At 36.9% G+C, this 12,065-nt stretch overlaps 1 protein-coding gene across 1 annotated transcript in view; it reads right to left on the bottom strand.

The window, feature by feature from the left end:
- The window catches only part of LOC104542342 (dynein heavy chain 5, axonemal-like), a gene marked incomplete at both ends in the record, with an annotated part of 68,164 nt that overhangs the window by 33,894 nt on the left and 22,205 nt on the right, over positions 1-12,065 (bottom strand). The window contains 11 exon segments of the mRNA XM_010186614.1: positions 851-1,066; positions 1,241-1,369; positions 1,570-1,836; positions 4,212-4,365; positions 4,469-4,668; positions 6,487-6,615; positions 6,943-7,054; positions 7,971-8,133; positions 9,181-9,317; positions 11,487-11,605; positions 11,766-12,065. The exon segment at positions 11,766-12,065 is cut by the window's right edge and continues 30 nt beyond it. Coding sequence (XP_010184916.1) covers positions 851-1,066; positions 1,241-1,369; positions 1,570-1,836; positions 4,212-4,365; positions 4,469-4,668; positions 6,487-6,615; positions 6,943-7,054; positions 7,971-8,133; positions 9,181-9,317; positions 11,487-11,605; positions 11,766-12,065 — 1,926 coding nt within the window.

Raw genomic sequence — 12,065 nt, 5'->3', positions numbered from 1 at the left:
CATAGTTAATGCCAAGAAAATAAAGTCATTTTCTAGTTAATGCAAAGGAATCTTTGCATCTAGCTAGTGTATGAACTGAAGTGGACTAAAAGCAGTTCTATGCCCTTTTTAAACTTGTACAATGCAGAAAACATAGCACTTAGTAGTCTTCTCCACAGTTTAGAGTCTTTGTTTTCATTCAGTATCAAAGTACAGCATGGTACTGTTGCCCTGAATTGACTTTTGTGGTAGGATGGTGTTACTAGTTCTCAGTCCAATTTCACTGTATATTCTTCACTAATGGTAATTTGCAACTCTTTCATTCACATCCTCTCCTTCCTCCTCCCTAGATAAAGTGTTAGTAATAACACCTTGGTGTTAACAGTATCTTCTCGACTCATTTGAGATTAAAATAGCACCTCCTCAAATGGTTTCTATTCTTTCCTTTCCTTAAAAAAAAAGAGCTCATCAAATATCTAATACACTCTGTTACAGTAGATCAATACCTATGAAGCATAGTTATTTCCCTATACTTGAAGAGCTCTTATTTCTTTCCAAATATGATTTTGGTAAAGTAACAGGATAAGATTCCCTATACTCCTCAACTGAGAAATTGTTGCTTCCCAAGATGACTGCACTGATAGAACAAAAGATAAAATCTTTTTATCTGAAGGACGCCCTGAGGGACGGTGAGAACATGTGGCACCTTAACACATTTTTAATCATTCTGTTTTGCTGTTAGTTTATTTGTTATTCTGGTTGCTTAACTAGTATTTCATGCTTTTTCCTACATGTTACTTTTAACTTTTCACAATATGCACTCTTCCAAACAATGCTGTTAATTAATCCCCAAAGATTCATTAAATACTACCTTTTTGTCTGTTTTGGCACTGTTCAGTGCATTCTCTGCATCTCTGGTCCAGATCATTTGAATTCCCAGAAGTCCTATTTGTGCAGGAAACTTTGTTTGAAAGTCATACAGCTTAAATTCTGAATCGCTAATGGCCATTGATGCCTGTCTAATGATGGTGTGGATTGTTTTCCTAATCCCATTCAGCAGCTGACCTAACCAGAATTCCACATTGCCCTGAAATAAACAAGAAAGACTTTTAAAGAATTAGTTTATGAGTAATTCACAAGGAAAAAAAGCCCTACCCAGTTTTTTCCAGTCCTTCGTGCTCCATGCAATCCCTGTTGGTCCCTAAAATAGAAATCTACTTTAAATCAAGTCATGAAAAACTGCAATATAAATTTCCATTACCTGAGCTAAAACTGGTTCAATAATATTGACCTGTTCTCCTTCTTGAGATTCAAACAATAAAATCTGGTCGTAGTTCTTTTCATGAAATCCCACTCGGTTAACATTGTCAAACAAACTTAATAAATGTACCTACAATAGAATCAGAAAAAAAAAAAGCTCCAGAAACTGATTTGATATGACATTCCTACTTTGCCTTTAAATTCTGTATTAGAAGATTCTGTAAATCATTCTATAAATGAAAGAAATCCTCTCAACTGAATAACAAAATTCTCCATGGTCCTCACTTATTAATATTGACCATAAGAATATTATTACATTATTACTTGTACCTGAATAGTGTGGGAATCAGATGCTTGGCCAAGGATTTCCAGAAGAGCAGAGTCAGATACAAAAAAAAATCTTGGAAATATTAACCTTTTTTTTTCCAAATACCCAGTCAGTGATTTCTGACAGATTTCCAATTGTTCCAGCAAATGCGGTAATAGCTGTGCCAAAGTCTCATCTCCAACACAGCACTGCACGATGTTTGATGTTTCATGGGCTCTCTGCATAATTCTCTGCCATGATTTATCAACGTTCTGAAACCTTCTGGCTTCCTGGAGTACATGAAAAATGCATTAGCTTTCTTCATGTTTGTCAAATTCTAAAAATTAAAGAATTCCATGAGAAAAGGTAACAGCATAATATTTCCCCTGCTGTTCAAGTCTTTGCAGGGCTAACGTGTGAATATTTATAGTCATGCTTATAATGATCAGTGCTTACAAAGACTAGAGTTCAAATTGCAAGAGAAAGAGCCCAATGGGACAACTCTGCAAATGTAATTTGCTCCATGTTGGGCACCAAAATTGTCCATATAAAAGGATTCCAACACACACCAGAAAACTCAAACAGCAGCCTTCTCAGAAATGACAGTCTTCCTAATAGCAATACACAACGTCACACAATGACTGCTTCACACATATTATGAGGAGTAAGTAGTTAGTAGTAATACTGACAAAAGCAGTATAAATGGTCCATAGCTGCCACGCTTGTAAGGTATTGTAGGTGAAGGGAGAGAAATTCTCAAACGCTGGGAGCTGGAGAATAAATATTTTTATACACAGGGTATACTGACTTTAAAAACTCTTTCTTCACCTACAACAAATGAAGTGTTAACGGGATCTTAAATTATCTGAGAGCTAGAAGAGATCTAAAGAGACTATCCAAAGCCATTTGCCTCTCACAAGACAGGATCATATCCATGCCACCCTTGAGAAACCTCTGTCTTGTGTTTAAAGATGCTCAGTGCTGAAGATTCAGAAGCCTTTCCAGGCAATCTTTGCTACTGTTGACTCTGTTCTAATACCTAAGCTTAATCTTTCTTGTGTGTACACCAATTACTTCTCATAGCATTCATAGATACACAGAACACATTGTTTTCTTGCTGTTGAGAGCAACCCTTATTTTGCTTAAAACTTGCCCAATCTTCTCTTCAGTTTTTCTTCTCCATCAAGCCAAAAAAGCCTAGTCTGTTGAATCTTATTTTGTGTGTCATCCTTCATGGGTTGTTCCTCATTCTTATCATCCTCTTCTATACTCTCTTAAATTTGTCTATGTGCTTCTTCAGCCAAAAGCAGGTACAATATTCTAGTAACCAGTTATTGCTGTTTATGCATTACACTTTTCTGCCTGCAATCTAAAATTCATTTTTCTGATAGTACTATGAGAGACCGTGTCAAAAACCTATTGAGATACACAGCAACTACTGCTTTTCTTCTATCCACAAAGCTTGTTGCCCATCCCTAAATTGAATTTGTTTGACAGGTTTTACTCCTAACAATTCCACACTGACAGTTACACATCTCCTTGTTAATTTCCAGATGCTTACAGTTATTGATTACAGTATTCATTCAGGAATTGCAATTAAGCCCACTCATCTGTCACTACTCCTCCACCAAGCTGTTCTTTCTCCTCCTCCTTTAAAGATAGTCACAACATTTGTTTTTTTCCAGAATACTGGTTCATGTATCATCCTTGTAAGAAATAGCTTTACAGTTATCAATGCCTCAGCTCTGCTGCAGCATTTGTTCATCTGCAGAAACTGCCTATTAATTCTCTAATAATACAAAATAACTAATACAAATTCTCTAACAATACAAGCATATCTCATGAACTAAAAAAAAATTATCTTAAATAGCAGTTAAGAAAGCTTTACTTAACTTACATGTTAGTTTGGGAAATTGTAAGCCTCTAATTACAAAAGATGTGGCCTGAAATTAATTTATATTAAATGTCCCAATAATTACGGTTTTGTTAAGTTACGGCACTGGATGATTCAGTGCTACTAAACTGTGATGCATTAGAACTATATGAAAACCTCTCATTTGGAAACACAACAGAGATGATGACTTATCCTGGTATTTCTCTCCTGCAGGAAGTCAGATCATTCCTTAACTCTTTTGCAGCTGCTATCATGGAAGGTCATAACTGCCTTTTGAAGAGGTTGCAGTAGTTCACACAGATTAGCACATCTGCAGCTGCCCAAGTCTTGCAGCACCTCTCTCTCTGGGACTGTTATACTGAGTTCTAGCAAGTACAGAACTCATACAGAAAATCTGCAATTCTATTATTACATAGTAATATAAACATGTGTGCACAGGCAGAAAGGGATGCTCTTATATATGGGAGAAGTGATACATCAGTTTTGTACCATTAAGTAGTCCTCAGCTCTGTGCTACCATGATTCAGTAATATTGCAAGCTGACAGGAACATTTGAGCCTGAAGTACAAATAATCCTGCTCCTGTAGGTTTGACTAAGTTCTAAGCAGTTCAACCAGACAGACTCCAGTTTGGTAAAACTTTATCTGAACTGCCTGTACACAGTGCACAAAACCTACATGTATTATATGCGTTGACAAGTAAACTGTGATGCGGCTAATCTCTTAGTACAACATATTGCCCTTAACATATTGTTATCACAAACCAACATACTTGAGGTAGTTGTCTTGCAATGTCTCCACCAACAAACACAGCTTCAAGGTAAATCCAGAGGTTTTGTACAGTAATCCAATTTTCAATTATCTCTGCAGTATTGGTCAACATCTGAACCCACTGCTGTATAGTGGACTTAAACGGTGCATTATACCTGTATGGACATGAGTTAAAGGGGAAAATAACCTAAAATTATAATTGTTTACTTTGGGGTTTGATTAGATTTACACAATACATGCATTTATTAAGATTTGTACCTGTTGCTCATAAGCGACCCCAATATCATGAGGCTGTCTTCCGCCAAAGCTATTTTCTCCAATATATCTGATCCTTTCAGAAGGAGTTCTCCTCGAGTTTTGAATTGGCCAAAACTGAAAGCTTGAGTACTCCATTCACTGATGACATGCTTCAGTTTTGCTTCAATATCCTTTTCTTTAACAGCACTGATGCAGATATCCTGTGTAAAATTAAACTAGTAAATTACATTCCTTATCTAAGGCTATTATAATGCACACTTATAAAGCCAATTAAAATTCATTGGCTAGATCCATACCTCAGTGTAAGTTCTAGCTAATGAAAATATACATTGAAACACCTCAAAATTATTATATTACAAACTAGATTATATTATAGTACCACTTGTAACTGAAACATTTTATGGGCTATGTTACATCTTCACTAGCGCTAGCACCTTACACTTTTGAATATTAACTGACTTAGTGAATCTGCAGGCAGAGTTTGCCTCTCTGTATGTAATAAAATTTGAAATCAAATATACCTACTGAGGGGATTATCCATCAAAACCAATAAACAATCCAGTAATAGAGTATATGTGGACAACATGACTGTGTGCTACTTCTTGAAGACAGTGAGGACAGAGGGTGCCATGTCTGCGCCTACGGTGGGGAAAGCGGACCCAAAACTGACCAACTAGGTATTCCATCCCACATACGTCATACTCAGCATAAAGCCGAGGGATCATGAGGGTCTCGACTCTTCCATCATGAACTCCCCTTCCTTCCATCTCGACCCCTGCAACGGCCAAAGTCCAAGCAGAACCCTGCTAGTTCATCTGCCTCTGATCCTGAACCGTGTGTTCCTGTATCCTGCTCCCACTGCTGCTGAGTCCGGTCTGAGGCTTTTCTAGTGCCCTGCTCCACAGAGCCTCTGGTGATGTATTCGCCACTGGGGGAGGTGGGGGGAGGATTTTATATTGGTTTTGTATATGTATTTGTATATATTTTTATATATTTTAGTATTTTCCTATTTACATTATTATCCTATTATTGTTTTATTAAATCTTCTAGTTTCATTTTCCAACCCATAAAGTCTCTCTCCCTTATTCTCTTTCTCTTCCCTTTTGCAGAGGGGAGAGGGGTTAATAGAGAGCGTCTGTCCAGGATTTAGTGGCCAGCCCAGCCCTAAACCACGACAACTGAATTCCATCACAGGTTTAAAGTCTTGCCTTGAGTGTAAGGCTATCACTCTGAACCTTTCACATGGCTTAAAATCTTTTCCAGAATTGGGTACAGCAGAGGTTTGATTTCATGGTTTTGTCTTGGAAGCGTTCCTTCATGGAACACAACAAATGAGGTGACTGCTGTATGGAGGGACCATAGATTTAGCTAAGAGACAATAGAATTGAAGTTAGAAACTGTTGGGATTTTCCTGTGTTGTTTTTAGCTATACTCTGTTCTTGCAAAAGTAATGTGCATAAAGTTAATATTCTTGATAGAAAACCACTACCTCCAAAATAGAGGGGGCAATAGCTTTGTAGCTTGTGCACATTACATAAGTCTTCTCATCTGTGCTCTTGTGAATAGTCACTTTTGAAATACGAAAGAACTTTGCTCTCCTTTAATCTTATATCCTCCACTTCTACTGTGTTCCAAGGATTTTGAGCACTTAACAGGATCAGCCTTACATCAACTATTTTTCCCCTCTGACAAGACATTTAAAAGGAAGAAAAAAATTATAAGTAGGCAGACCCTAAACCAGAAGCATGACAGAATCACACTACTCTTAAAACAACAGAATTCCTTCTATGGAAGGATTAGTGTAATACCATCTATCCATTTAATCCTTCTCCAGAATAAAAAGGAATTAAACTAGCCATCATTGCTAATACCAGCTACCAGACTCCATTCTTCAAAAGAATTCTCCAACTAAAGCCAAATTTTAAAACATTACAAAGCTGACTAGAAACAGGATTGCAAAAACACAGAGACCCAGATCACAACTTATTAATGAAAAACAAGCAGAAAAGTAGATGTACCTCAATATCTTCTTTATACTTTAACAAAGAGGCATCCATTATGTTTTTCAAAGAGAAATTTTCAGAGTCAATGTCAAAATGATGCCCGGTTACTTGTGCAATTCTTTCCCAGTGTCGTGACATCATTGCCTAGAAAAGTCCATAGGAATTAGGGAAGATTTTTAAGACTTGTATAATTTTTAGGACTAGAATGATCATATATTTTGCACTGCATCTGTTATACAGATAGAAGAGTCTTAATTCCATTCCACTGAAAGCATTAAGAGTTCTTCTAATCCCATTATTAAGTATTTTATTTTACTTTTCTGTAACTAAGCGTAACAAGATTTTTGCTATAAATATAGTTGCTTTTATCTATAGAAAAGAATTATGGAAAGCATCTTAGAGTCATACAACATAGTCTTCAACAGAGTTTTTCAAGTTAAACTTATCTCCAAATTATTATGCTGAACATACTTTGTTTGCCATCATTTCAAGCAAAAGACAGCTCTCTGTGAAGTCATCAATTTTTGTTTTTAGGTCTTGAAAAGCTTGCCATTCCTTCAATGCTTTCGGTAATTTACGGATTCTTTAAAAGGCACAAAAAAGAATAAATATTTTATTTGTGATAATCACAATTCACAATTTTAATAGTACAATATATTTATATTTTTCAACCAGTGCACCTGTAGACTGTAAATAAAAACCCAATTGCAAGCTGGAAACATAATATATAGCTGAGTGTTTCTGAATGCAGGCATGAAACACTGCTAAAGACAGTAAAAACCACACTGGAATGGTTCGGTTTCTATTTCAGTTTGAATTAAAGAAGGTTAATTTCATGTGAAAACCCATGTCTGAACCTAAGCATTTGCAGTTGCATTGTTTCATTAAAAATTTGAAAATGCACCTGATTTTGTAAAGATGAAAAAGGATTAAAAAACATACCTTTTTTTTCATGCAAAATAAAGTATATCCTAAACCAAAAAAGACTTGTTTGGCAAACAGAAAAATACTTTTGTTTCAATCAAGTAAGTCCTATTTTATACCTACATTGTATGAAATATATTTAAAGAAAAATAATCTTCTACAGAAGTAGACTGTAACATCAAAGTTCTGTCTAACACCATGAACTAACAATTAATTTGTTGCAAACTAAATCACTGAAAAAGTAATATATAAACGTCAGCTATGAAGGTTACTTATACTTACAACCACCTTACCATGTGTGTATGCACCTCATTCATTAAATAAGATACAACCTACCATGATGGTATGCCCCAACAAGCCTGAAGTGACAAAGCTTCACAGACTGAGCTAAGGTCATGCTCTAGCTGCATATTGCACTATGATCTGTGATGAGTGCAGCTGTGCTGAGCACTTGAGCAAGCCTGAGCTTGAAATAAGCCAACAGTTTTTTGCCCCTCAGGGCAATTTTCACAAGATAATTTACACAGAAAGCTGAGAAATATAAATTGTAAACACTTCAACAAATAACAACTTACCTGTTTTGAAAATCCAGAAGTTCATTGCTAATTTTTTCAATATTTAAATCATTCCAAAGCATTTCATAGTATCCATCGATATTAACAGTAACTAAATTATAAAGACTGTAAAGTTTCTGAAGCAATGAAAGCTCACGTTTAATTTTGTGCAGTTCAAGATACTCTGTTTCAAATTTTAAAACAAGGAATTTGTGAATGTTAATTAAGTACAACTGTATTCATAAACACAAAAATAAATATATTTCTAAAATTGGTATGTAATAAATGTCTGAAATCAGACTTGCTGTCTTTTAGATAGTATCTAGTATGACAAATGTTTCCAGTTACAGTCCATAAGAACATCAGATTTTGATGCACAGTAATTGTTTAGATTGCTGAGGTTTTTACAAATATTCTTCTGTAACAGTAGATGTAATCTTATAAAGGAGGTGCTGCACCTACCTCTGTAAGGAAGGCAATGTTGAAAAAGTAGCTGAAATGGCAAAGGAACTTACTATGTTTTTATACAAGAAGTAAAACATCCCCCATCTCAATTTGCACTATTTACTTAAGAGGTAGAGGTTGGGGATGGGAGGTGTGCTTTCCAATAAAAATATATAATATGTTACACAATAAAAGTATTTCAAATCCTTAACTGAAATGTTTTGTTCAGTTTCTCTCCTATCTTTGGGAATTAAATATATTGTGATTATTGCATATGTCTCGAGACAGGAAAATACACTGAATTTAGTATGTACAAATTAAAGTGCTTATCATACATTCTGCTGTAACTTTAATTCACACCATGGCCTTCCAGACTTGAGGTCTGTCTGACTAGGAGGCATAAGGATATTACAGATCAGGTGCATAGCCCAAGGGAATTCATTATATACATGGAGCACGGACAACTCGAGTACTTTGGCACCATGTTTCCCAAACTTGGACATGAAAATACAGACAGGAGATGTGCTTAGTTCTGAACAGAAAAAAGCAAGAGAGCTAAGCAGCTGGACCCTGACATACATGGAACAGTGAAATATTTTTCTACCTGATGTTTATGTATGTGCAGACTGAGAGCCAGTTTCACACAGCTGCATTTCTTAGGAAAGACACTAATAATTTACTGCAAGCAATTTTTCTACAATGAATCCAGCACTGAATGCATTTAGCAGGACCCACAAGAAAAAATTAATAGCCCAGGGCCAGGTATCCATTTCCCCTGAGAAGCTACCTGTGACAGGAAGACCAAATAATTCTTCCTCACTAGAAAGAGAGATATACTTCCTCCATAGTTCATCAAATTTGGCTTGAAAGATCTGTAATCTGACATTTGCTTCATGGGGAGGAACATTCTCCTGAGTTGGCCCCCTGTAAAAAACAAAACAAATTCATTGCAAGTATCAACCGTACAGGTTTCACAATAAAGCACAATAGAACTCAGACTTACTAAACAGTAAATATTTTTAAACATTTTTTCTAGAAGTTTTCACAAAAGACACTAAAAGAAAATGCAAAGTATATTAAGTGTCCCAACATTACATATTGAGTAGCCCCTGAAAGAAAGCCCAATTTATTTTCTAATAATAAATTCATCTAGGTTACCATACATATTACAAGCAGCTAGAAAGATATACAAATGTTTTGCCTCTGTCATTTTCCATCTCTTTGCTCCTGTAGAATACATTTTAATTATTATTTTCATTTTAGAGAGCAGGTATATAATTCAGGGGTGAAAACTGTGATAGCTGGTACTAGAACCATAACTAAGCACTCAGAAAAATAACAAAAAATTATTTTGTCCCAGTGAGTACATCTCAGCTGGTAGCATGGGTGTAATTCCCAGCTCTCACCCGTGAGACCACTTCTTGACTGCATCATAATATTTTGGGATGAGAACCGCAATATGTCATCTTCTGTTGTGCCACTGTTATTTCTAGAAAGAAGTACAGGCACATGGGCAGTGCAGGCTGACTGCTTGGCAAGGAAAATGGAACAAGGAGGTGAAACATGGTCAGCAGAGCCAGTGAGGGGCCTGGTCCCACAGTACCTGAGCAAGGAGAGCACAGCAGGACTGAGAATGGAAGTCAGGTTCAAATAAGAGCCCAGATCTTTAGAGAAGTCCACAGCAATTACACAGGATCAGGGTCAAGTAGGGAAGGTGAGTAAGCAAGTCAGTGTCAGGAGCAGGTCCAGTGAAGGTTACCAGGATGAGATGCAGTCCAGTGGTTACCAGGCTCTTCTGCGATCAGAGAAGTGAGTGTGAGCGCTGTGATCCAGGTTCAGCTCAGTAGGGTCCAAGCACGTGAATGGCTGTGACAGAGCTGGAGCTGTAGGTCAGGAGGCCAAGCAGTGAAGCCTCAGCTTAAAAGCAGTCAGCCCTTGCTGAGGCCTGCCAGAAGGGCTGCATGAGAGTGCGCTGTCACCAAAGGAAGGGGGAAGCCCTGAGGTGCACTAGCTCTAAGTTAGCCCTGAGCCCTGGCAGCTGAACCTCCAAGAGAGGAAATGCTCTCATGGTCCCTACAGCTGGTATCAGCCACAGGGTGTTTCCATTAATTTCTCTGGGTAACTCCAAGAGAAGAACTGCAGGCAGCACTGTGCATGCATCCACACTGGCAAATTGGTGCTCTGGTGGGTTCCTTTTAGGTGCAAATTCACCTTGTGTCTATAGCTCAAGTCCTAAAGCTTGCACTGTTAGCATGCCTTCAAGAAGTATCATTCTTGGTGAAGCCAAGTTTGAAGCCAAACACCAGGTTACCATTTGGATCACCCAATGCAAAAGCACCTGCCCTAGGAGAAGAGTATATATTCTCCAAGGCCCTCCAGGAGTATGTGTTATATGTGTGCACTGAATTCTGTTTATAACAGCAAGTCAGCCTGCAGGGACTGTACATAAAGCTGCTTCACACTGCCCATAGGCTATAGGTGTGCAGTGCATGTCTAGGGACAGTTGCTGACTTTAACTTCACTGCCAAAAAACACACACACTGTGCATATATTGTCCTAGAACCGTAACAGATCACAGCAAACAAAATTCTGTTCTTTCCGTCTTTGTTGCTGATGTAAAAGTGTCCAATGAAGCAAGCATAACCCACAATTTAAATGTAACAAAAAATAAATAAATAAAATCCAAAGCTTAGAAGTAAGACTGAGTAAGACTCAGTGAACTTTGAAACACCCAGAACTGGAATCTTTACTCACATCCAAGGCACTACTTAAATACTTAATATTAAATATCTGCTAAAGTGCTTTATTGAGTTTAGAACCCCCAACAACCTCTAAATTTGAACCCCCAACAACCTCTAAATTTGGATCTGGATTGAGAATTCCATTTTTTCATCCCATTTTTTTAACTCTTCTGGAATTTCACAAACTGGGAACTGAATCTGTGACAGTATCTGCCCATCTTCTATTACTCTGAAATTAGGCTTTTTTATCAGCTGTCATGTATACATTGCTGTGTTTATCTTATGATGCCCTTTAAATACACCATTTTTTAACGATCTCTAATGAAGCAGAATTGTATTGCAGGTCACCTACTTCTCATTGTAATCTTTGTAAAATTCTGCAGTCTCAATCTGGAATTTTTGAACATCACTCAGTAAATCTGTTTTCATGTCTGGCTGTACCTTCAACAGCAATTCCTCAACCTGCAGTGCCTACATGAAGACAAAGAGGAAAAACCAGCATAAAAGAGGCAGGAAAAAAAGCACAGCATTTTAATTAAGAAAATAGATTTTTTTTCTAGCATTTCAGCATTAAAAAGTTGACAATTACTTTACTATATATGTGATTTGAGAAATAGTACAGCTATGATACCTGTGTGTTTAGGTTTTTCCAGGCATAAGCCAATCCATCAACTCTTTCTGTATTTCCATCTTGAAAGAGCAGATTGTATTTATGAAGCACAGAATAAGATTCTTCTATAGGTCCAACTGTCATGTCAATTTTAATCTCATTCTCTCGAATTTCCTTCAGTGCTTCCATTGCTGCCCGTACATCAACAAGGTCATGGATAGGTCTGCTTAATCTCTTGCTAACATTTTCAATGAATGAATAAATTTCATCCATGTCTGTGGCAGACCTTTTATTCAAAGCTAATCCAAATGTTCTTTGTCT

The sequence above is a fragment of the Mesitornis unicolor genome, unplaced genomic scaffold (genome assembly GCF_000695765.1).
Source record: "Mesitornis unicolor isolate BGI_N332 unplaced genomic scaffold, ASM69576v1 scaffold28270, whole genome shotgun sequence".
Classification (NCBI taxonomy): domain Eukaryota; kingdom Metazoa; phylum Chordata; class Aves; order Mesitornithiformes; family Mesitornithidae; genus Mesitornis; species Mesitornis unicolor.
The sequence above is the reverse complement of the archived record's forward strand: the minus strand, read 5'-3'. Positions and strand labels throughout refer to the sequence as shown.